General features: G+C 44.7%; 3 protein-coding genes across 6 annotated transcripts; 2 read left to right on the top strand and 1 right to left on the bottom strand.

Annotated features, from left to right (window-relative positions):
- Nucleotides 1–6,107: 6,107 nt before the first annotated feature.
- On the bottom strand, nt 6,108–8,488 carry MRPL32 (mitochondrial ribosomal protein L32). The gene is made up of 3 exons (XM_038127849.1): nt 8,323–8,488; nt 7,247–7,416; nt 6,108–6,726 (listed from the first exon to the last, which is right to left on the bottom strand). Exons 1-3 carry the CDS (start codon nt 8,444–8,446, stop codon nt 6,472–6,474), a joined length of 549 nt encoding a protein of 182 aa, XP_037983777.1. The 5' UTR covers nt 8,447–8,488; the 3' UTR covers nt 6,108–6,471.
- A 244-nt stretch (nt 8,489–8,732) lies between these two features.
- On the top strand, nt 8,733–15,442 carry PSMA2 (proteasome 20S subunit alpha 2). The gene is made up of 8 exons (XM_038128720.1): nt 8,733–8,838; nt 10,575–10,651; nt 11,186–11,318; nt 11,717–11,839; nt 12,183–12,264; nt 13,337–13,410; nt 13,814–13,871; nt 13,971–15,442. The coding sequence occupies exons 1-8, from the start codon at nt 8,798–8,800 to the stop codon at nt 14,085–14,087; spliced, it is 705 nt and encodes a 234-aa protein (XP_037984648.1). The 5' UTR covers nt 8,733–8,797; the 3' UTR covers nt 14,088–15,442.
- A 2,361-nt stretch (nt 15,443–17,803) lies between these two features.
- C2H7orf25 (chromosome 2 C7orf25 homolog) lies at nt 17,804–21,543 on the top strand. Of its 4 annotated transcripts, none has more exons than XM_038128718.1 (2): nt 17,804–17,958; nt 19,969–21,543. In XM_038128718.1, exon 2 carries the CDS (start codon nt 19,985–19,987, stop codon nt 21,251–21,253), a length of 1,269 nt encoding a protein of 422 aa, XP_037984646.1. In that variant the 5' UTR covers nt 17,804–17,958; nt 19,969–19,984; the 3' UTR covers nt 21,254–21,543. The 4 variants fall into 4 exon arrangements, with proteins under 4 accessions (XP_037984646.1, XP_037984643.1, XP_037984647.1 ...); XM_038128715.1 differs by lacking the exon at nt 17,804–17,958 and adding an exon at nt 18,038–18,384; XM_038128719.1 differs by lacking the exon at nt 17,804–17,958 and adding an exon at nt 18,267–18,374.
- The last annotated feature ends 2,670 nt before the right edge of the window (nt 21,544–24,213 follow it).

The following is a 24,213-nucleotide window of genomic DNA, read 5'->3' on the forward strand; positions in this document are numbered from 1 at the left end:
AACCAGCCCAGCTCCCTCAGCCTGTCCTCCAGTCCCTTAATGATCTCTTTTGAACAAGACTGGACCCTCTGCTGACCCCTGAGGAACCCTGCTAGGTACAGGCCTCCAGCTGGACTCTGGCGATGATCACAACACTTTGGAATCTGCCATTCAGCCAGTTCTGACCTATGGGAGTGTCGTGGAAGACAGTGTGTCAAAAGCCTTGAAGTCAAGGTAGACATTATCCACTGCTCTTCCCTCATTCCCCTATCCAGTCATTCCATCATACAAGAATGGCTGGCCAAGCATGATTTCCCCTTGGTGGATCCATGTTGACTACTTGTCGTAACCTTCTTTTTTGTCTGCTCACTTGGAGACGACAACCAGGCTGTTCCATCACCTTTCCAGGTGAGGAAAGGTTAACTGGCTCACAGTTCCCTGGATCCTGTCCTCTTTCTTGTTCTTTTTCGAGTTCTTATGTCCCTCTCCATGATTTTACAAATAACCCTCAGCATTGAGGGTGCATCCCATCAAGGCCCATGTATTTGTGGGTATTATTATGACACCCACAAATGCCAATCTGATTCTCCTCAACACAAAATCTTATCTCCAGACTGTTTTGCTTGCCTACAGAGTCAGAGACTCCTGAGGGCTGCCTTAGCAATAAAGACTGAAGCAAAAAGAGACCTTCCATAACTCCACCTTTTCTGGATTCTTTGTCACCACCAGCACTGAGCCCACATTTTCCCAAATCTTCCTGTTGCTACTGATGTACTGGAGGGAGCCCCTGTTGTTGTCCTTAATATCCCTTGCCAGATTTAATTCCAAATGGACCTTAGCCTTCCAGATCTCACTCCTGTGTACTCTGAAAACATTCCTATATCCCTCTCAAGTGCCCAAGAACCCTGCCACTTTTTTTCACAAGCTTCCACAAACTTCCTAGTTCTCTTCCTGTTTCACCAGAAGCTCCTTGCTCATCTATGCAGGTGTCTTGCCCCTTTGCTTGATTTCTTACCTGTAAGGATTCACTGATCTTGATCTTGTAGAAAGTGATGCTTATTCAGATTTTTTCCTACAGAATTGTCAAATATTAATATCTAAAAAGCAACTGAGTGCAACTGGCAGAGTGTAATCGGTCCTATATGTGGACAAATCAAAGGACCCTCGCCTCTCTCTAAAATACACTGCCCTGTGGGAAAGGCATGTGTGTCTCTGCCTTACTGCTTGGCTAATCTCGCCTCTAAGGGGTCAGTCTCATCCCATGCAGCTCTGTCAAAAGTTAGCTTTCCACTGCTGGACACCTTTTCTCGGCTTCACTTCTGAACAAGAAAAAAATAGACATGACTGGACTAAATCCTGTTTGGACAAATCAAAAGGACTTATATTGTTTGCTTGGATATTGTCAACTGAATGGCATCAATTTATACTTGTCAGTTTAATTATGCCCTTACTTTGTTGAGGAAATGTAGTATCTCCACTAACACCTGTTACTACCAGTTATACTTCAAAGCATGGGATCCAGAGCAAGGAAAGCAAAAGTGATACATTCCAGCACACACTAGCCCACTCCTTAAGCAGGCATAAGGAGCTCAGCCAACTACAGATAAAGGCTTCTGTGGAAAGTGTGGTCCTGTGTCCTCCACTTTCATATTCCTACAGTCTGCCATTTTTCTGACCCTGTCAGAAGATCCCTATGGGGAGATCCCCACCAAAAAAAAACACGATGTAGAAAGCCACTGTTCCAAGTCAGCACAGCTCCCTGAACCAGGAAGCAAAGGAGCACAAGGACTCAAATTCCAAGGAAATAGAGGGACAACCTAGACACAGGTAGTGCTCTGCTCAAGTGAGCAGTCCCTTTGGTGGCAGAGAAAAACGATGAAAGGAATAGGAGAGCCCACATTATCAACAAGTGGCTCAAGGGTTGGTGTCATCAGCAGAATTTTGAGTTCTTTGATCATGGGGCAACTTTTATGGCACTTGGCCTGCTGGAACCAGAAGGGCTCCATCTCTCTGTTAAGTGCAGAAGGTTTTTAGCTCATGAACTGGTGGAACTCATTGAGAGGGCTTTAAACTAAGTTTGAGGGGGAAAGGAGATGCAGCTGGTCTCTCTGGAAGCAGGCCCAAGGGTGGTATGCCTGAGTTAGGAGTGATAGCAGCAGCCCAGCTGAGGTGCATGTATACCAATGCGCACAGCATGGGCAACAAACAAGAAGAGCTGGAGGCCATGGTGCAGCAGCAGAGCTATGATGTAATTGCCATCACAGAAACGTGGTGGGATGACTCACATGGCTGGAGCACTGCACTGGATGGCTACAAACTCTTCAGGAGAGATAGGAAAGGGAGAAGAGGTGGAGGGGTGGCCCTTTATACTAGGGTGGCTTTTGATCCCATGGGTATTGAAACTAATGAAGATGAAGCTGAATGCCTGTGGGTAAGAATTAAGGGGAAGGCCAACAAGGCTGACATCCTACTGGGAGTCTGTTATCATCCACCCAACATGGAAGAAGAGGTGGACAACTTATTCTATAAGCAGCAGGAGGATGTTTCAGGATCACCAGCCATTGCTCTTGTAGATGAATTCAACCTACCAGACATCTGCTGGGAACTTAATACAGCAGAAAAGAGGCAGTCCAAAAAGTTCCCAGAGGGCGTGGAGGACAATTTTTTTGTCACAGCTGGTGAGTGAGCCCACTAAGAGAGGGACTATGTTAGATCTGCTGTTTGCAAACAGAGATGGGCTGGTGGGAGATGTGGTAGTTGGAGATCGCTTGGGGTGCAGTGATCATGAAATTATAGAGTTCTCAATATTTGGTGAAATCAGGTGGAACATCAATAAAACTTTTACACTGGACTTCTGGTGGGCAGACTTTGGCCTATTTAAGAGACTTATTCAGAGAGTTCCTTGGGAAGCAGTCCTAAAAAAAAAAAAAAAAGAGTCCAGGAAAGGGGAGCATGCTTCAAAACAGATATCTTGGAAGAGGACTGTTCCTGTGTGCTGAAAGATGAGACAATGAGGCAAATGTCCAGCCTAGATGGGCAATGAGGTTTTGAAGGAACTTAGGAATAAAAAGAGGATGTATCATCTTTGGAAGGAGGGTCAGGTCTCTCAGGAAGCATTTAAGGGGGTTGCTAGGGCAGGTAGGAAAAAATTAGAGAGACCAAAGCTCAGTTTGAACTTAATTTGGTGAGTTCTGTAAAGGATAATAAAAAAATGTTTTTACAAATATATTAACAGGCAAAAGGAAGGGTAAGACCAACATTTATTCTCTACTGGATGCAGGAAGGACTTATTAACTGCAGATGAGGAGAAGGCAGAAGTGCTTAATGCCTTCTTTGCCTCAGTCTGTTGCAGTAAGGTAGAAAAATTATAAAAGAAAGGCCTCATAAAATCAGGCCTGCTCTGTTAAATGGATGGCTGACCTAACACTTTGCAAGTTCCCATGTGTGAAAGTAATCCTAGTGTGAGCAGTTCATTAACATAACAATCTATTCCTGGGTGAAAAAAACTAACACCTGCATAAACATTAAATCCATACCATGAGAATCAGTGAAAAAAGTATGCAAACAATTGAAGAGTAGAGAAATTTGATGGACAAGTAAAATACCTTTTTACTAACCAATAAAGTAATTAGCAAGAAAGCTACTAACCAATTGGAGTCACACATGAGGTCTGTAATACTGTATAAAAATGAGTTACATGAATAAAGAATGGGCTTTTTCCATCCTGAAGAAAACGTAGTCTCATGTGATTTATTCTGATATCAGTCTTTAGTGGGAAGATGGCTTTTCCTCATGACAGCTGTCCTCCTGGGTTGGCAGATGGTGTCAGGGAGCAGAATGGTCTTCCTGTTGTCCAGGAGGAGGCAGTCAGAGAACTGCTGAGCTGCTTGGATGCTCATAAAAATCTGGGATCAGATGGGATCCATCCCAGGGTGATGGGGGAGCTGGCAGATGAGGTTGTGAAACCACTCTCCCTTATTTACCAGCAGTCCTGGCTCATTGGGGAGGTTCCAGATGACTGGAAACTGGCCAGTGTGATGCCCATTCACAAAAAAGGTGGGAAGGAGGGTCCTGGTAATTCTAGGCCAGTTAGCCTGACCTCAGTACCTGGTAAGGCAATGGAGCAGTTTATACCAAATGTCATCACACAGCACTTACAGGATGGCCAGGGTTTAGGAGGGGTAGGTCGCGTTTGACCAACCTGATCTCCTTTTATGACCAGGTGACCCACCTGGTGGATGCAGGAAAGGCTGTGGATGTTGTCTATTTGGACTTCAGCAAGGCCTTTGACACTGTCTCCCACAGCACACTCCTGGAAAAGCTGGCAGCCCACAGCTTGGACAGGAGCAATCTTGCTGGGTAAAAACTGGTGGGATGGCCAGGCCCAGAGAGTGGTGGTGAACAGTGCTGCATCCAGCTGGTGGCCAGTCACCAGTGGTGTCCCTCAGGGGTCTGTGCTGGGAACAGTTCTCTTCAATATCTTCATTGATGACATGGATGAGGGTCTTGAGTCTTTCATTAGTAAATTTGCAGATGACACTAAGCTGGGAGCGTGTGTTGATCTGTTGAAAGGTAGGAGGGCTCTGCAGAGAGACCTGGAATGGTTGGATGGATGGGCAGAGTCCAATAGGATGAGGTTTAATAAATCCAAGTGCCAAGTCCTGCATTTTGGCCACAATAACCCCCTGCAGCATTATAGGCTGGGGACGGTGTGGCTGGACAGTGCCCAGGCAGAAAGGGACCTGGGGGTGCTGGTCGACAGCTGACTGAACATGAGCCAGCAGTGTGCCCTGGGGGCCAAGAAGGCCAACGGCATCCTGGCCAGTATCAGGAACAGTGTGGCCAGCAGGAGCAGGGAGGTCACCCTTCCCCTGTACTCTGCACTGGTGGGGCCACACCTTGAGTGCTGTGTCCAGTTCTGGCCCCTCAGTTTGGGAAGGACGTTGAGACGCTTGAGCGCATCCAGAGGAGGGCAACGAGGCTGGTGAGGGGCTTGGAACACAATCCCTAAGAGGAATGACTGAGGGAGCTGGGGTTGTTTAGCCTGGAGAAAAGGAGAGTCAGGGATGACTTTATCACTCTCTACAACTTCCTGAAAGGTGGTTGTAGTCACGTGGGGGTTGGTCTTTCTCTCCAGGCAGCAACTGGCAGAACGACAGGACACAGTCTTAAGCTGCACCAGGGAAATATAGGTTAGATATTAGGAAAAAGTTTTTTTTAATGGGGAGAAGGATAAGGTACTAGAATTGTCTGCCTAGGGAGGTGTGGAGTCACCATCCCTGCATGTGTTTAAAAGATTGGATGTAGCACATGGTTTAGTTGAGGTGGTGTTAGGGCATGGGTTGGACTCAATGATCTTGAAGGTCTCTTCCAATCTAGTGATTCTGTGATTCGGTGACAGAGTTGGAGCGGGTTTGCATTTTTTGGCAGCAAATAGCTACTAGGGTGGCTGAGCCACAATACCAAAGCCTATGTATACTGAAATCCCCAACAAAAACTGAAAACAGACTTAAACCCTTAAAGCAGTGGTGCTGCTGTGTGGCTAAAACCAAAGTGAAAATCCAGGCAGGTGCTGCAGCTGCACCTCTGAAGGGCACCAGTGGAGACTGGAGGCAGAGCTGCCCCCTCTCTGCCCAGGACTCCAGCCGAAGGCACCGTGGCTGCTCGTGTTTTTCCAAGCACACACTGACCACCCAGACTACTGAACAGCTGCAAAGAATCAGCTTTGACCCCGCCACATTTACAGATTTCCAGTCATTACATTTCAGTTTGGTTTTTTACTCAAGTGTATGCTGACGGGTGGGGGGGGGGGGGGGGGGGGTCAGGGAACAGGCTTTCCACATCCCTTTAAGATAGAATTATCTTGTACACTGACAATAGCAAGGAATAGTCAACCTTCATCCAGTGCAGAAAAAAATGCGGCAACGACTATTTTGCTCAAACCTAGGACTATCACAAATTATCTAAAACAGCAGCATTGTGGAGAGATCCGCACAAAGGAAATAACCAAAAAACTGCATATTTCCTTGCAAATATCCTTTGTTTCTGATCAATGTCACTTTTTAAACATTTTTAAATTTTAAACATTTACCCCTCCAAAAGAGCAGTAGCCAAAACCAGAAAGCAAATTTCCCTGGGACACTTGACAAACTTTATTGTACATCTGTGAATTTCGAAGATGTTATTTACAAAACCTGCACAGAACATTAGCATACAAATTGTTCAGGGTACGGTACGCAGGTATCCAAATCCAAGGCAGATCCTGATTTCTCTCTGTTGACTGCTATGATGTATCACTGAGAAGCATTTCCCACTGCATGCTGGAGAAACACCATCTGACTGGAAAATCATATGGCACGACACAAATTTCAAGCAGGCTTCCCAAAAGTTCAGAGGAGTTCTGTTCACACTGAGTCAATGAGAAAAACATTCTTGAAAATCATGAATTCTCTTCCTGCGGCAACTGCTTTTGCTACCATTAATTCTACAGCATCAATTTTGAACAAACCAAGATGGACGCTTCCTGGCTCTTTCAATGATCCGCTTGCCTTCATCTTTTTCTGTGGGTTTTTCTCCTTCATAAAGGACAACAGTCTCTACAGTTGGAGCATTAAATGGTGCTGCTTCTTTCTTGTATATTTCCATCCGTATCAGTCGAGTCTCTTCTTTGACCTTTGCGTAACAATAGCCACAAAGGACGTGTTTCTGCTTCAAGTTTCCACATTCAGGACAAACTTCTATGTTCCTCTAAAATGGAAAAGAGGAAATGTTGTAATTCTAACAGCAGCAAAAAAAAAGAAACAGGTAACTATTACAAATAAAAATGTTAAATTAGAGAAATTCACCTACCATTTCAAAATGTATTCTTCTACATAACTTTTTTGTAACATGTTGCTATGTCAAATGCTTACTACTAAGAACAGTCTCTAAATTTAGTATCTAAGTCATTATGCCTAATTATGTTTGCAAGACTAAAGACCTATGTGCTCAATTAGATGCACAGAAAATGTAGGCCTTTTCCATTTACATTATGTGTTCAGCCAAAATTCACATTTTGTTGGCTTGCACCTCAAGTGCCACTGTTTATTTCACCTCAGACTACTGTCACACATGATGAATTACAAAACATTTACAAAGGATTTTAAAGATTACAGTATCTTTTACGCTTATTGATTTATAGAGAGATAAAAGAGAGATATAAACTCCAGAGAGCTTTCACAGTCTTCCCTCCGCCATGACTCTCCAAAACAAGGGCTTTGCTGCTTACCTTTATTTCTATGAGCTTGCTGGGATTCCTGCGCCTGCAGCGGTTCACCTCGATGGTGCGCCTCTGCTTGGGCGCCGCCATCCACACCAAGCTCTCCAGCAGGCTCGGCGCCTCAGCGTCATTGATCCCTTGTGGAACAAGAGCCGGACCTTGCACAGCTAGTGCTGGTCCTGCAGGAGAAAGGAAAAGAGGGGGGTGATTGTCCAACTCTGCTCTGTACTGGTGCAGCCTCCCCTTGAATACTGTGCGCAGCTTTGGGCACCACAACATCAGAAGCATATTAAGCTCTTACAGAGCATTCAAAGGAGGGCCAGGAGGATGGGGAAGGGCCTGGAGGGGAAGCCGTACAAGAAGCAGCTGAAGTTATTTCATCTGTTCAGCCTGGAGGAGATTGAGGGGGAACCTCATCACATTCAACAAGCTCGTCACAAGAAGAAGGAGAGGGGCAGGCACTGATCTCTTCTCTGTGGTGACAGGATTCAAGGGCATGGCATGAAGCTGAGTCAAGGGAGGTTAGATCAGACATTAGGAAAAAGTTCTTCCCCCAGGGGGTGTTAGGGCACTGGAGCAGGCTCCCCAGGGAAGCAGTCACAGCTCCAAGCCTGACAGAGCTCAGGAAGCTCTGTTGTTCATTTGAACAACGCTCTTGGCCACACGGTGTGACTCTTGGGGCTGTCCTGTGCGGGGCGGAGCTGGACTGACGATCCTACTGTGCCCCTTCCAGCTCACCATATCTGTGATTCTGCGAGAAAGAAACTCCTTACAGCCAAGCCCCATTTTCGTGCGGTCGAGGAAACACGACACGGATGCTGCCGTCACCCCCGAAGCAAGGCCAGAGCGGCGCCCCCGCCCCGCTCCCTCACTGACCCCAGGGCCGCAGCGCTCTCCCTCCCTCCCTCCGCCCCTCAGAGGTAAAACAAGTCCCTCAGCCCCGACATCGCCCTCTCACACAATCACAGAATCGATGGCGTTGGACGGGACCTCTGAGATCATCCACTCCAAACCCTTCCCAAACCCAAGTGATACAGGAACGTGTCTTGTTCCTTCAGCTGAGCGGAGAAGAGACCAGAACCTACCCCAGGGCGGGCTCTGGCCCCCGAAGACACCCGGCCAGAGGCCGCGCTCCAGCCGCCCCCAGCAGCGCTGGAGCAGAGCGCGAAGCCTCGGCAGCGGGGAGCGCATCAGGACCAGCACCGCCATAACCCCACAAGGCCCCGCCGGGCCCTCGGGGGAGGCCACCCTGTTTCTGAGCCTTCTGGGAAACCGAGTGCCCCCAGCCTGTCACAACATTGCCGGGAGACGGGACCAGGACTCCAAGTCCCAGCACTGCTCTCGTCACCAGGAGGGCGGGGCGGTGTAGGGCGGATGGAGGACTCAAACTCCCAGCATGCCTCACGGCGCGCATCGTCGCCAACCGCATCCCAGCACGCTCAGGCAGAGGCCACCACCCCGCCAATCAACGCGCTCGCTGTGCCTTCGCGCTCGGAGCGGGAGCGGCGTCCGCGCCTGCGCCGAGGAGCCGGCGCAGGGAGCGTAGGGGCCGCTGCCAAAATGGCGGAGCGTGGCTACAGCTTCTCCCTCACCACCTTCAGGTGCCGGGGCTGGGACGGCTGTGGGCTCGTGGGCAGAGACGGGCGGGCTGCCGGGCCAGCGGGAGAACGGCGCGCAGCCTGAGCGGAGCGGCCTGCCGGCGGCGGCGAGGCAGGACCGAGGGGGCGCTTTGCAGAGTCATCGGGCCTGCGAGCGCTGGGGGCTGCGGGGGCTCGACCTGGACAGGAGTGACGGGCGTGGGGAGAGCGGCGGGGATCAGGCTCCCGAGGGGGACACGCAGCTGCCCAGAGGCTTCCTGAAGGGTGGCGGGGAGGGTCCTGGGTCCACCTGGTGTCTGTCGCTGACCTCGGGCCCCGGTGCTGGCGCCGCTTGTGTCTCCTCGTTGCTGCGAGACAGAGCTGCTGTAGGAGCACGTTAAGGTCTGTCCGGACACTGGCGGTGCCTTACAGCGAGTGCCTGGCTTAGCAAACTCGGGATCATCACACACAAAGTATAGGCTGGGGAATAATTCTGTGATTCTGAGCTAACTGGAAATGCGTGATGACATCTGAGCTGTGGCGTCCTAAGAGCTTGCTTCAGAAGTGGGAATGAGTGAAGCACATGAGTTTTACAATAGTTTGTGTTCCTTCCCGCTACGCTTGGCCGTGGCTGCTCTCCTTGTAGTTGGTGTTGTGCACAGCCTGAATGTGGAATGATGGCATGCAGAGTGAATATGCTATGGAGTGGTGTTTGTTGGGGGTGTTGCTCTAATATCTAGACTGAAGATTAATTCAAAGTAAAGGCAATTACCTTCCATTCATTTTTTGGAAACTATTAAGGTATTCAGACCTCTGTTGCATATAGAAAAAAAAAATTGGACACAAGAACCTTTATGCTGCTCGTGGGGAAGTGTTCCCTTAATCTCACCAGAGAGTCACGCTGTGTAATTGCAAAAGGGATTGCTAAAGGCTTGTTGCAGTTGAGCAAATGAAGCAGTTTGTAACCTAAAATGATGAAAAGAATGTTCCTAATGGATGGAAGCAGCCTAACATTCTTGCTCTGCTCAAGTAGATTGAATTCTTTATTAGCTTTCAGAAATAATTTCCTAAGAGAGTCACAAACATTTTGCATTTTACAGAAGCACTGTGTGCTTGGAATGATTGTTCTGATTTGTTGTAGTTTGTAGTGGAAAAGCCAGAATTACTACTTTATCACCCTTACACCATGTTTGCTCAGTGTGTAAGTGACTACACTGATTGATTATTGCTTGCTTTGTTTTCTTCATCTAAGCACTGAGTTACATAATATCCCATTTTACTTCTGCAACTATTAAAGCAGCAGTGTCTGAAATACAGCCTGGAGAGCAGATCCACTTGCAAAATCACTTGTCCAGTGCGTGGCTGTCTCTGGTGTCCTTTATACTGGGGACAGAGAATGGACCCATCCACCCCCCTCCTTCTGAATAAGGAATTTGTAACTTATTTTGCTTACAGGTGTCAACCTGTAGCTCCATTCTCAAGATTCTGATCCATTACCAGAATAACATGGATCATTAAAACAAAATGCGGGAATACCTGGGAATGGAATGGGAGTTGTTGCTGTCTTGTGCCGTTGACCTTGTGTGCTCGTCAGTCAGAAAGCATAGCTGTGTTTTGCTGCTTCCTTTCAGCAGTGAACATCAGTGTCTTGAAAGCTTTTGGAAACCACACCTACAATGTAATTTCAATAGAAAGTCATGATACACCCTGAAGATTTTTCCCAATTAGTGGAAAACTTTATTTTCCATCTTCCTTTCTAGTCCTTCTGGAAAGCTTGTTCAGATTGAATATGCTTTGGCTGCAGTAGCTGCAGGAGCTCCATCAGTTGGGATTAAAGGTATGTGCTGAAAATACTGATGGATTTGGGATTTTGTCTATTTTTTGGGAGAACTAAACCAGTTTGGATCGTGTACTGGGTCTTTTCTATTGGATCCTTCTTTATCTTTCTTTCTGTTACATATTTTGTTACTCTTTCAGTGGATTTTCACATGTTTTAATAAGTTTTATGCTTCCTGGGTTTCTTTTTTTTGGGTGATTTTGGAGACATTCAGCCGGTAGATGTTTGGTTTTGGAGGTTTTTTGAGTGTTCCTGTCCTTATACATAGAAATAACACACACAAAACAAGCTAGTTAGATTGCTCAATTATTAATGTTATACAGAACCTTTAGAGTGGGATTATGGGAGCTGTATGTATTTAAAAAAAAACAACGTGTTGGGTGTATTCATCATAAGTATCTGTCTTTAACCTGGTTGTAAACTTGAATGGCTTTTAAAAAGAGGAAGAAATTTTTTACAGTTTATGAGCTCATTTGGTGTTTCGACTGCTAATTTAAGTTTAATTTTTAAATAAGTTTTTTTGTTCTTTTCCAGCTGCAAATGGAGTGGTGTTGGCCACTGAGAAGAAGCAGAAATCCATTCTGTACGATGAAAGGAGCGTCCACAAAGTAGAACCAATTACCAAACATATAGGCTTAGTGTACAGTGGTATGGGTCCAGATTACAGGTATTAAAACATTCTGTTTGATCACCATTTAGATGCATATTCATACAAGAAGTTTAAGTAACAGGTAGCAATTGCCTGTTTGTGTCTTAGTGTATGTCATAATACTATATTGCACTGTAAAGGACATTCACTTGAAGTTTTTCTTAATATATTCATTAACTTGTCAAATAACCTTGTATCTAAAGAATGAAAGCAGTGTAATTCAATGTTAAATATTTCAGCAATTACTTGGTTGATAAAGATAACTTGGCACGGTTGATAAAGGTAACTCAGCACGGTCTTGTGTTCTTACACTGATGTTATGTCAGATGTACAACTCCTGAATAGATATGTATGTTTATGAGTTTTCATTTCTAGTTGGAATTTTTTTGACAGAGTACTTTTGTCTTTGTTTTCAGAGTACTTGTGCACAGAGCTCGGAAGCTGGCCCAGCAGTATTACTTGGTTTATCATGAGCCCATTCCAACAGCTCAGCTAGTACAGAGAATTGCCTCTGTGATGCAGGAGTACACGCAGTCTGGGTACGTGCTGGGATTGCAGAGCTGCTTGGAAAGATGGTGGTGTTTAAATGTAATGAGTAACAGCTACCCAGTGATTGGGAGTTTTGTGGAAAAGGCGGTTTTTCAGTGGAGAATGTGCACAGAAAGTGTGCCAGCAGGAGGAGCACTGACTGGCAGCGGGTGAGAATGGGTCTCCACATCTTGCACACAAACATGTCAGCCAAGGCAGGACACTTTTGGTTTTGTTCTGTTGGTTAACTCATCCTCATTACAGCCCTGGTCTGGGGAGAAGGCGAACGTATCCACAATAATTAGTCACCTTTGACTTTCACTGGATAATTCATGATGTTTTGTTTGCCTGTAGTGGTGTTCGTCCCTTTGGTGTATCACTGCTAATATGTGGCTGGAATGAAGGGCGGCCGTATTTATTTCAGTCGGATCCATCTGTAAGTATCTTACACTTGCAAGTTCTGCTGCTCTGATAAACATGTGAAACTTTGCATGTGCTCATGAAATGCTTTCTGTGATGAGGATAATAATACAGAGCTAGAATGAAAAATAACTTCAGAAGTCAAAATGGGTCATTTCAATAGGTGCTTGGAGCAAGCCTGCGTCATTGTGCACCTACATGTTCCTGTACTAATTTGAGGGACAGCAGCTGTTTCTGAGGGGGGTCATCCCTTTTCATACCTTTCCACCTAGTTGATAGTGCCAGTAAAAATGGCATTCTGTAACAGCTACTAGGAAAAAAGAAATTGACTATTTATACTGCTCCAAACTGGATGGAAGTTAAGCCAAAACCTGTAGAACTGTTAAATGTAATGCACATGCTGTGGTATTTAATGACAGTGGTTGATTTAAATGAGTTTTTTTGCTGGGTTTGCACTGCATTTCAGAATGATGCACGAATGAGGTGTGGTGCTTCAGACAAAAAATGAGGTCATTGTAGTGATCATTGCAACTTCCAGTGGTTTGAATTACCACTGATGCTTCAGTGTAAAAAGCAAAATGCAGATGCCTTGTTTAAGGTAGTTTCATGGAGGCATAGAACTGCTGGTGGTTTTCATGCCAGCAGAGGGAATAGAAGCAATGACTAAATATCTTGGTAGTGAACATAAACCGGATTTGCAACAAGTCAGTTAGATTACTTTATCTTCAAAAAGAAGAATATGTGAGGTGAGCCTCAGTAAGGATTTGAGTGTACACTTTCTCAAAGGCAAATGAACTATTTCTGGTTAAGGAATCCCAAATCAAAAATATGCTAATGACTTACTAAATGCATCTTTCAAAGTAGCGGGAGGATGAAAATAGGTGGGGCGCAATACACATCTTGTACAGTTTCACAGCATACATTCCCATATAAAATTAGTCTCAATATGATCCAAAATTGTATCCTATAGTCTCAGAACACTTAGTATCTTACTGATTGCTGCTGTACTTTTTTACCAAGTAATTGAATACATAGTGTTTCACTGAGTTACACAAAACAATTCAATCAATAGATTATTGCTTTTACAGGGAGCTTATTTTGCTTGGAAAGCAACAGCAATGGGAAAAAATTACGTCAATGGGAAAACATTTCTTGAGAAAAGGTAATGTATTTGATACTTCTCTGAAAGGATACTGTGTTTTGTTCAGGTTCCATATAAAATAGCCAGATTTAAAAAAATGTACACCTTTTTAAATTGTAAGAACAAAGTTTTAAAATACTTAAGGTGTGATGCTTCCAGTGTGCTTGTTCATAAGTGCACAGAAAGTTTGATTTATTTAAACTCCAACTTTTGTGTTTATGTAGAGTTACTTGAGCACAGTAAGCATTATATTCAGCATATTTGCAGCAATGTTATATACAGTGTCAGTACGAAAAGTAGGGAATTAATAATATTTGTATGAGAAACAGATTTAAGTAGTTTTGGGGATTTCAGAGACTCCAGGATTATTAAAATTTGTAAAGGTTTTTGTCCTATGCTGAAATAAATCAATGTCTGTTTACAGATACAATGAAGATTTGGAGCTTGAAGATGCCATTCATACGGCTATCTTAACACTAAAGGTTAGCAAAATATTTAAGAAAGAAGTTTCTTAAGTATTTAAGAAAGAAGTTTCTTATGTCTTCACTGATACGATTCACTGAACTGTATTTTTTTAATAGGAGAGCTTTGAAGGGCAAATGACAGAAGACAACATTGAAGTTGGCATCTGTAATGAAGCTGGTTTTAGGAGGCTCACTCCAACTGAGGTTAAGGACTACTTGGCTGCAATAGCCTAGTAGAAACTGAGCTAGACTGTGGTTCACACAAAGGTCTTTTTAATTTTGGCTACTTAAATGTTTTTCTTTGCAGTTTTTGCATACTTATTTCTACATGGTTTGTCTGAGAGATTTTTTAAACATCATGGGTGCAAATACAACGGTCCTTGATATTGTAATACATGGAATCTTGTTAAAGATAATTCTTTCCCTTGATACACAAAATACTGTACAAAATGTAAAGTTATAGTGACAGCTTGAAAAAGGCTAAAGAATAAAATCAGCGGCCATTGTTTTGGGGGAAGGTGTCTGTGTGTCTTTTCAATCCTAGCCTGTTTATCTCCATACAACTTAGATTTCAGTATCCTTATTGCTGAGGAAACAGTTTTTCATATACAGCCATGATGAACTTATGTTCAGCCATCTTTTAAAAAATTTAAATGTTGAGTGATAGGATAATTTTTTCGCTTAGGAATATTGTTTAAATGTTAATTAACCTCCAGAAATAGTTTTATGGGATGCACAAGATCATGTACTTTCACAAAGGGGCAGGAAAGTCTTCCATTTAGGTGTGTACTGTAATCTGATTGAGACACTCTGCTTTTGACCATCCTGGTCTTTATGTCCTAAGAACTCGTTTTACTTCAGTCATTTTCTTGGCCCTTGAAATTGCACCTTTTCAATCTTGAAATATTGTTAGGAGAAGTAGAAACAGTAACTCTTACTGAAAACTAAATGCATTTATCACTATCAATAAAAATCAATGGGATTTACACAACAGAATGAGAGTATGTAATGTAATTACTTTATCCCTTGAATTGTGTTTAATGTGTTTTCCAACTTACAAGATAATTCTAAAGATGTCATGAAAGGAGCATTTAATTTTTGCACCCTAACTTTTACAGATATTGTGTGGATATATCAATATATTTGTTACATGTGTAGAGTCATTCAAGTCATAAAAGCCTACATTTATCACAAAAGAAATGGGGTAAATATACATTATTTTTTCAACAAAAATAATCTGGTATGCAGCTATTTAAGGTACTGTTTTCAGATTTTGTATTTTTAAAGCAATCTTATTGTTAAAACATTGATACTGAATTCAGAGCAGCAGCTCGATCAGTCTGCTTGTGCATAAGGCTAAGGATGTAGGGGAGCAGCCTGGCAGGTCCCACATCAGCCAGCCTTAACTAATGAAGAAAATACAGAATATGAGTAGAAAATAGTGTATAAGCTGATTGACCTTTGCTTTCCAATGTCTGTCTTCTGATGGTTTTTGTTATCATCAGGTGAATAAGCATTTCTGAAGCATGCCAAAAATTAATTTTTATTTCCTAATGTCAGAAATAAAAGCTCTGTCCAAATGGTTCATTTAGAGTTCCGCCAGATCACTTTTTGAGTATTCTACTCTGAAAACCAGGCTGTACTCTGATTCTTATTCTAGAGAAAATAAAACAACTCAGATCTGAACCGGAAAGCTTTATATTGCTGCATCTTCAATGTAGAATATTTATGCACACTTAGTTTTTTAATGCTGTATAAATATTGAAGAGTTTTCTACATGCAGAAATGTGTGTAGGTACTTCAGAAATTGACTGCAGTGGTTTAGTTGTCTCTGCTAAAAGAAACAGTTGATGAGCAAAGAACAACCTATGAAAGGTAGCTGAAACCAAAGCAAGTTTCAAACCATGGTAAACTGCTCCTTGTTTTGTGTTAAAGGATATGAGTAGGTCTCTGGTCTACTAACTGGTTTTCACTTCGATAAGCCAAGCTGGTGACTGTTTTTACACCACTAAGAACTGAGTCCCAAAGCTCCCTGGTAATACTTAAGCCCTGCAGTGAATCAGAGTTCATGGCACTTGGTGTAACTTGGAAACAATATGCATAGAATTTTGTATTCAGGCTTTAGTGTTAGATAATTTCCTTAGTGGTAGTCAGATAGACCTTGATACTACACTGCTGTGATGGGGAAAGTGGTGTGATTTTAAGTGCGGGGTTCTTTTTTTAACTGCGTGTCTAGAATAGTAGCTAAATTTTATCTACTATTTAAAGGGAAATACTATACTGCAGAGAACTAAGTAATATATTTTTCTATTTAAAATTGAAGGAAATAGTATTTTTAACTTGAAGATGTATTTCTTAAATAAAATCATTACAGGAGTGAGTGATACTAGTGCAGTGGACTGCCAAATTATATGGTGATTGTGGTAATTTTCGAAAAGTGCACCCTTTAGTTACATGAGATTAGCTTTTTTTTTAAATTTTTGTAGAAACTGCATAAAGGGGTCAAGGTGCAATAAGACAGATAAACATTGCTCCTTTGTCAGAAATGACAATTACAGGCTTGATTACTTCAGCTCACTATGAATTATAACTTTGTGTCATTTAACTTGTTACTACTAATGCAGTTTTCTGAAAAAAGAAAAAGAGACACTCGTCACTTGCAGCATGCAATGTTGATTTGCTTATCCTGGAACAGGATCTCCTCCAAGCTCCTCCAGATAGTGTGACACCTATGACAATTGGGTTATTTAATGAGTGGGATCAGGATCTGAGAACAGTGACTTTATTTAATGAAGTTACTACTTTAAGTCACAGAATCACAGAATGACATCTGGTCTAACCTTCCTGCTCAAGCAGGATCATCTTAGAGCAGAGGGCACAGGATTGTGTCTAGATGGTTCCTGAATAGCTCCAGTGAGGGAGACCACCACTTCTCCAGGCAGCCTGTTCCAGTGTACCATCACCCACAGTAAAGGACATACAGGTGCAGTAAGCCCCTTACAACTTGATTTGGCTTAGTATTGCTTTCCAGATCTTGTGAAATCATTCCGACAAGTAGAGATCATGTCTCCCTTCAAGAACCGGCATTCAGAGGCTAAGTCTCTCCCACGCTGTAAGGCAGTATTGCTGCATGGAGAGGAGTGGGACCACAGCTATGTCTGCTGCATGGAGGCAGGCAGCAACTTGGTGCAAATATTGGGGACACTTGCTCACATATTCACAGAATGGTTTAGTACATCCCATTTTTGTTGTCTAAGTGTAATGGACCCAACGTGCACAGATCCAACGTGCATGGAGCCAGGGCTGTTGCTCCTCCAGTGAAGTTAACAGTCCAAGGCTAACTTGTCTCTGGCCTGTCTGTTTCCATTACTCTGTACTATTGCAGCCTCATTGTGTGCTGTTCCGGGCATCACGCTGTAAGAAAGATACAAAGCTACTACAGAGCATCTAAAGAGGGCAACTAAGTTGGTGAAGGGCCTTGAGGGGAAGCTGTATGAGGAGCAGCTGAGGTCACTTGGTCTGTTCAGCCTGGGGGACACTGAGGGGAGACCTTATTGCAATTGCAACTTTTTCATGAGGGGAAGAGGAGGGGCAGACACTAATTTCTTCTCTGTGGTGACCAGTGGACAGGGTCGAGGGACTGGCCTAGAACTGTGTCATGGGAGATTTAGGTTGGATATTAGAAAAAAGTTCTTCATACAGAAGGTGTTTGGACAGTGGAACAGACTCCCCAAGACCACGCCTGACACAATTCAAGTGGTTTTTAGACAATACTCTTCAGGCACACGGTGTGGCTCTTGGGACTGTCCTGGGTGGGCAGAACCAGGACTTGGACGCAACGATCCTTGAGAGTTCCTTCCAGCCAAGAATATTCTGAGATTGCGTCTGACCTGATGTAATGCATTTCGCCCTTGGAGGGTTTTCGCGATAAGCCGCGGGCACGCCGCGGAGCACAGCCAGGCCGGGCGGGCCGAGGCCTCGGAGCGAGGCGGGTGGTGCGGCTGTCCCCGCCCGGCGGCCCCGGGGGAGGTGCCGGGCTGGGCCGAGCCGCGCCACGCCACGCCACGCCACGCCAGCCCGGGCCGAGGGCTGTGGCCGCCGGGCTGTGAGTACGGGCTGAGGGGACTGGCGACAGGCGACGGCCCCGAGGGAGGGTGCGGGGCCGGGAAGTCCCCAGAGAGGCGAGGCGGGCCCGAGCACATCGCGTCCCGGCAGCGACTGGGGAACGGGGAGAACAGGAGGGACAGGGGCCGCCGTCCCGCACCCGCCCGCTCCGCCGGGGCCGGCGTGTGGGCGGAGGGCGAGGCTGGGGGCGGCCGGGGGGCCGAGCCGGGCTTGGGGCGAGCCCTGAGGGCGCCGTGCCCTCACCCGAGATGGCGGCGCGGCCTCCCCGGCACGGCGAACACGTGATGGCGGAGCGGAGGGAGAGGAGGAGAGGGCCGGGCCGGGCCGGGCCGCGGGCGGGAGGGGCGGCCGGCGCCGCCGATCCCCGCCCAGGGGAGATCGGGCCCTGGGGCGAAGGCAAGGGACGGTGTGTGTCCTTGTGGTTGATAGTGGCGCTACCGCGCAGTAATTGTGCTGAAAAAGTAGTTGCGTCTGTGGTTTTATTGTCACTGCAATCCTTGATTTATGCTCTGTGTTGAAGCATGCGTGTGTGTGTGTGTGTAAGAGCTGTAGGGGAGAGGTGTCCAGTTACCAATCGTGAGGTTTTTGGTTTTTTTTGTCATTGCATTATATTCAAGGATAAGCTTGTGGCAGTGGCAAAGACTTCGAGGGGGAAAGGCTGATTTTTCTGGCCTCCTGGGACCGTGAAGAGGGTTAGAAAGTCGTCTTGGAAGGCATCAGGAATCTTGGCCATGAAGAAGCAGGTGGAGATGTGGCTGATGCTGGATGGGGACCAGGCCAGTAGCAGTTAATGCTGGCCATATTTCCACTTGGACACAGGGCCAGGGAGGTTCCTGCTGTTTGAAGGAAGGCCACTGAGTTGTCCTGGCAGAGCCCGTTGTAGGACTTGGCTTTGTCTTGTTGCTCCTTTTCAGTTGGAGTTTCATTTATCTTGTCCTTTAATACCAGTTTACTTCAACATGTGGGTTAGGTAAGAATTATAGGAAGAATTACAGTATTTATACTTGTAGTCAGGAGTCAAAATTGATGTATTTCATTATCCACGGTTACTGTCATAAATATGCTGTTGTTTGTTGTAGTATTAATTCTACATTTTCAAAGACAGCACATATTCAGTAAAGGAATTCCTATCATACTTTCCTCAAGGAAGGCCTACTAAAGTAAACCCAGAAAATCATTTAGTAGAATTAGAAAACACAGCAGTTTTAGCATAGAGATTGTCCTGATACTAGAATTATGAATCATAGTCTGTCATGAGGCTGTGTAATAGAAACATACGATGGTTTGGCTTGGAAGGGACATTAAAGATCATCTAGTTGCAAGCCCCCTGATGTGTGACACCTTTTACTGTGGTGCCTTTTACTAGACCAGGTTGCTCCAAGCCCCCTCCAACCTGATCGTGACCTTTACCACTTCAGAGATGAGGCATCCACAACTACTCTGGGCAACCTGTCCCAGTGCTTCACCACCCTCTGAGGGGTTCATGCACTGAGTTGAACAGTGCAGGTTGAAAGCTGGGTATGTGTAAGCATGGTGGGTAGGTTTTAATTTTAATGGTAAGTGTGATGAGAGGGAGAGACAAGATTTGCTTATGGCATTAACTGTATTTCTGATTTTGCTCTGGATGGCAGCTTTTGCAAATGAGCTGTGAGAATTAACATCCCTCTTAGTGACTGGCTAAGTGAAGGTCTCTTACGTGGCAGGTGGGGGGAAACCACAAGCTTTGCAAGGTCTGTGTGTAGGCTTGAGTGCTACCTAGCTGAGAACTGGGGTCTTCTGAGGCTGTATGATGGATTTCTATAGGTGAAGGAAAGGACTTAAACTCATCACTGGGACTTTGTGTTGAGGTTACAGATCCATGTGCTTTACAATAGCTGTTGCACTTAAGTCTACTGCAAGGCTGCAGTGTATACCATTACAAAGAACTCTTTCGACTGTTCTTATTCTTGGCCATGCAATAACCATCTTCTCCTTTGTTCTCACTTGACAGGAATAATGTTTCCAACATGTCTGTGCAGTCACTGCTTTGTGAAAGAATTGCTGTTGCCAAAGACTTGATTAAGAGAGCGGAAGCTCTTTCCAAGTCCCAGAAAAGAAAAATAGAAGGCGGAGCAAAGCTATGTAGCAAACTGAAGGCAGAGCTAAATTTCTTACACAAGGTGGAGGCAGGGAAAGTGGCCATTAAAGAATCCCATCTGCAGAGTACAAACCTTACCCACCTCCAGGCCATTATTCAGTCAGCAGAGAACCTGGAGGATGTTGTCAGTGTCCTCCATGTCTTTGCTTACGAGGACAGGTTTGGAGACAAACAGACACTGGTGGTAGATGTTGTTGCAAACGGAGGTCACACGTGGGTGAAAGCCATCGGTCGTAAAGCTGAGGCCCTGCATAACATCTGGCTGGGAAGGGGCCAGTATGGTGACAAAAGTGTCATTGAGCAGGCAGAGGACTTCCTGCAAGCAAGCCGTCAGCAGCCAGTGGAGTACAGCAATCCCCACATCATCTTTGCATTCTACAACAGCGTGTCCAGTCCTATGGCAGAGAGGCTCAAGGAGATGGGAATATCTGTGAGAGGAGATGTTGTTGCTGTGAACTCACTGGTAGAACCATCTGCAGAAAATGAGCACCTTGACACCAGTGAATCAGATGAAGAAGGCCCTGAACTCCTGCAGGTGACCAGAGTAGACCGGGAGAATTTAGTGGCCAGCATTGCTTTCCCTACCCAGATCAAGGTAAACGTCTGCAATAGAGTTAATTTGGACATCACTACCTTAATAACTTACGTCTCTGCGCTGAGCTATGGTGGCTGCTACTTTGTCTTCAAAGAAAAAGTGCTGACAGAGCAAGCAGCCCAAGAAAGAAGGGAGAGAGTCCTGCCTCAGCTGAAGGAGTTCATGGAAGGAAAAGAGCTCTTTGCCTGTGAATCTGCTGTCAGAGATTTTCAGTCCATCTTGGAAACGCTGGGAGGACCTGGAGAGAAAGAGCGAGCTGCATTGCTTGTTAAAAGAATTAACGTGGTGCCAGATCAGCCCTCGGACCGTGCCTTAGGACTAGTGGCTAGTTCAAAAATCAACAGCCGCTCTTTAGCCATTTTTGGGACAGGAGACACTTTAAAAGCCATCACCATGACTGCAAATAGTGGGTTTGTGAGGGCAGCAGCAAACCAAGGTGTCAGGTTCAGTGTTTTCATCCATCAGCCACGAGCATTGACAGAAAGCAAAGAATCTTTTGCCACACCTCTACCAAAGCGCTGCCCATCTGATAATGGAGTGTAACTCATTAAGTGAGTTAGTAATGGAAAATACTGCAGGTGCTGAAGTGGAGGCATTTGGAGAAACAGAAGAGTCATAGCAATAGTTTTGGGTGTGTATCCATGGTGACAGCAACTAGCAGTGGAAGAGCTCCTCAAGGGATTTGTAATATCTTTACTCCTTCTTTGAGGTTATTTTTTGTCCAACTGACCATTAATTTATTCACTGAAGTAATAAGAAGTCAATGAAAATTTTTAACTGGCTTACAATGTATTAATTTTATCCATCCCCATTAAAAAGTTCAGTTAAAGCACTGTTACTGTGTCCCCTTGTTATTTTTGTCCTCCTCAGAGAGGCAAAATTTGTCATCTTAGATAAACTTTGGGCTTGACTTCCATGGAACTTAAATCTTTCTTTCCTCTATTCCATCCAGCCTTGTTTTTGGTTGATTCAGGGACCTTGTGCAGAGACCTGTGCCTTTTTGGGAGTGTGATGTTTCATGAAGATGTGACTAGTAGCCATGAATAGAAACCAACTTAAGCCTTCCTTGTATTACTGAAAGCAACCTCTATGTGTATACCATAGTTAGGCTGAATTGGGCAACAGCTTTAAAATTCCTGGAAAAATCAGTTGAAGTTGGAGTTTATTTGCATTAATACGTTGTGGCTCTTGGGCTAAACTGGACAGCCAGTGGTATCAGACCAAGGAGGTGCATCCACTTCACTTTTCTCTTCACTTTTCTCTTTACAAATGCAAAGTCTTGCTGGTTGTAAAGCCGAACTCAGAGCTTCAGATAACAGAATCCTAAACTGAGCCAGGACCCAGGTAGTATTTTATATTAGTGTGCTCTTTGCTGAGGACTCATGGTGATCTTGAACCTGGCTTTGTTGCATCTGAATTACAAAGCCTCAGTGAGGTCCTTCAGTGTTGGAGTGATGGAGGAGATTTGCAGGGTATGTTCTTAAATCCTAGTTTGTTCTGTAGTAGAGAGAAGCCTTTTTGTTGGTGGTGTAATTGCTCTTTTTATATAAAGTGTAGAATAAACAACTATTTCTTCTGCTGTGTTTTTTTTTCTTTGCCCAGAGAGATTTGCAGTTGTAGGGGTCTTTATAATGTTTTTTGTTTTTTTTCTGAATGCTGTAACGACAGCACTTGCTGTTTGGTATTAATTTTCATCAGTTTCCTAGTGGAAAATCTTGAGATGTCAGAGTGAAGCTCTGAGCCCCAAGCTATACATTTTTATCAGGTCAGTGAAAGAGATACCCGCTGAATATTTTATAGGCTGTTGTTCAACACAATTGCATTATTATGCAGCATAATAGTTCAGGCAAAGAACATTCTCTTGCCACTCCACTCTAAATTTCTTCGTACAATGTATCTGCAGTGCTGCCCTTAGCTGTAGGCTCAAACCATTTCTTTCTGGTTGCTGGCAGTGACACAAAGATACTGGAATGCCAGCAAGACCACTCTGCATGCATTGTTCAGCTGAGTAAGATGAACTCCCAAGGGGCAAAAGTGTTCTTCTTCTTGGTGGGATTCTTGGTCTGCTCTTACTATGCCTGTAGAGTAAAATGTTAGGAGTGGTCACCAGTAACCACATGCTGCATAGCATTACCTGAAGCTCTTAGCAATGTGAATGGCAGTCTACTGTCCATGCTCCCCATTTTTGTGGGTCCCTGAAGTAGTTCACCAAGTTTAAGATTGGTGGAACTGGATTTTGGGTTTTGCTGCTTCAGCATCCAATGTGCTACCTGCAAGTTTCTCAGTTCCTCCTAGTGAGTTCTAACAAAACATCGACCTTGTTCCTACAGTCTAACACAATGTAATGAAACTTCATGGCAGGATTCATCCCCCACTGTATCCATTAATTTTCTTGAAAGTTCTTCTGAAGGGAGAGGAGGACCAACACAATGAAACAATATGTTGGCTGTGCTGCAGAAATGCAAGTCTGCCTTAGTAGCTAACAGTGCAAGCTTCACCATGCAGGAGCTCAGAGAGGTAGTAATCTATCATGGTGTGATGCATTTACCAGACACAACCAGAGATGTCTGTGAAGCGTTATAAACAGCTGGAAGGAAAGTACTTTTCATTTCTGCCATGAGAGCTCTTACTCTGGACCCTGTGTGATGTCTTTCCTCTGCAGTAGGTGTGGGAATAGGACTTGGGGAGGCCATCTGTCCAAGAGAAAAAGAACTGTGTGTTTCAAAGCTGTGTTTGTCTTGCATCACATATCCTGAAAAAGGGTACAGGAAGCCTCCTAGTTAATAATTTATGAACAAATAACATGGGAGGGAGGGGTTCTTTTTGTCTGCAGCTAAGAGCTGTAAAAGTTGAGGTTTCAAAAGATAGCTTACTATTTTATAGATTCACAAAATGTTAAGGGATTGGAATGGACCTTAAAGATCATCTAGAACCAACCCCGCCTACCATGGGCAGGGACACTTCCTAGTAGACCAGGTTGCTCAAGGCCTTATCAAACCTGGCCTTAAACACTGCCAGGAATGGGGCATCCACAGCCTCCCTGGGCAGTCTGTTCCAGTGTCTCACCACATTTGCAGTAAAAAAATCCTTCCTAATAGTTAACCTAAATTTTCTGTCTGTCAATGTGTGTCCATTACTCCTTGTCCTGTCATTGCAGTTCCTGATGAAGAGTCTCTCTCCAGCTTCCCTGTAGGTCCCTTTCAGATACTGGAAGGTTGCTATCAGGTCTCCATGCAACCTTCTCTTCTCCAGACTGAACAGCTCCAACTTTCTCATCCTGTGTTCATAGGGGAGGTGCTCTAGTTCTGTCATCAACTTTGTGGTCTCCTCTGGACTTGCTCCAACAGTTCCATGTCATTTTAATGTTGGAGACACCAGAACTGTGCACAGTACTCAGGTGGGATCACATGTGAGCAGAGTAGAGGAGCAGAATCACCTCCTTTGATGTGCTGGCCTTGCTCCTTGTGATGCAGCCCGGGATTCAATTGGCTTTCTGAGCCGTG

The sequence above is a fragment of the Motacilla alba genome, chromosome 2, assembly GCF_015832195.1.
Source record: "Motacilla alba alba isolate MOTALB_02 chromosome 2, Motacilla_alba_V1.0_pri, whole genome shotgun sequence".
Taxonomy (NCBI): domain Eukaryota; kingdom Metazoa; phylum Chordata; class Aves; order Passeriformes; family Motacillidae; genus Motacilla; species Motacilla alba.

What these genes read in the sequence shown, in the direction of transcription:
- MRPL32 (XM_038127849.1), bottom strand. Translation starts at nt 8,446, where the DNA reads ATGGCGGTGCTGGTCCTGATGCGCTCCCCGCTGCCGAGGCTTCGCGCT. An exon ending in GGGCCAGAGCCCGCCCTGGG is followed by an intron (nt 7,417 to 8,322) that starts GTAGGTTCTGGT and finishes TTTCTCCTGCAG; the next exon opens with GACCAGCACTAGCTGTGCAA. An exon ending in GCAAGCTCATAGAAATAAAG is followed by an intron (nt 6,727 to 7,246) that starts GTAAGCAGCAAA and finishes TTTCCATTTTAG; the next exon opens with AGGAACATAGAAGTTTGTCC.
- PSMA2 (XM_038128720.1), top strand. Translation starts at nt 8,798, where the DNA reads ATGGCGGAGCGTGGCTACAGCTTCTCCCTCACCACCTTCAG. An exon ending in TCCATCAGTTGGGATTAAAG is followed by an intron (nt 10,652 to 11,185) that starts GTATGTGCTGAA and finishes GTTCTTTTCCAG; the next exon opens with CTGCAAATGGAGTGGTGTTG. An exon ending in GGTATGGGTCCAGATTACAG is followed by an intron (nt 11,319 to 11,716) that starts GTATTAAAACAT and finishes CTTTGTTTTCAG; the next exon opens with AGTACTTGTGCACAGAGCTC.
- C2H7orf25 (XM_038128715.1), top strand. Translation starts at nt 18,227, where the DNA reads ATGGCGGCGCGGCCTCCCCGGCACGGCGAACACGTGATGGCGGAGCGG. An exon ending in TGGGGCGAAGGCAAGGGACG is followed by an intron (nt 18,385 to 19,968) that starts GTGTGTGTCCTT and finishes CTCACTTGACAG; the next exon opens with GAATAATGTTTCCAACATGT.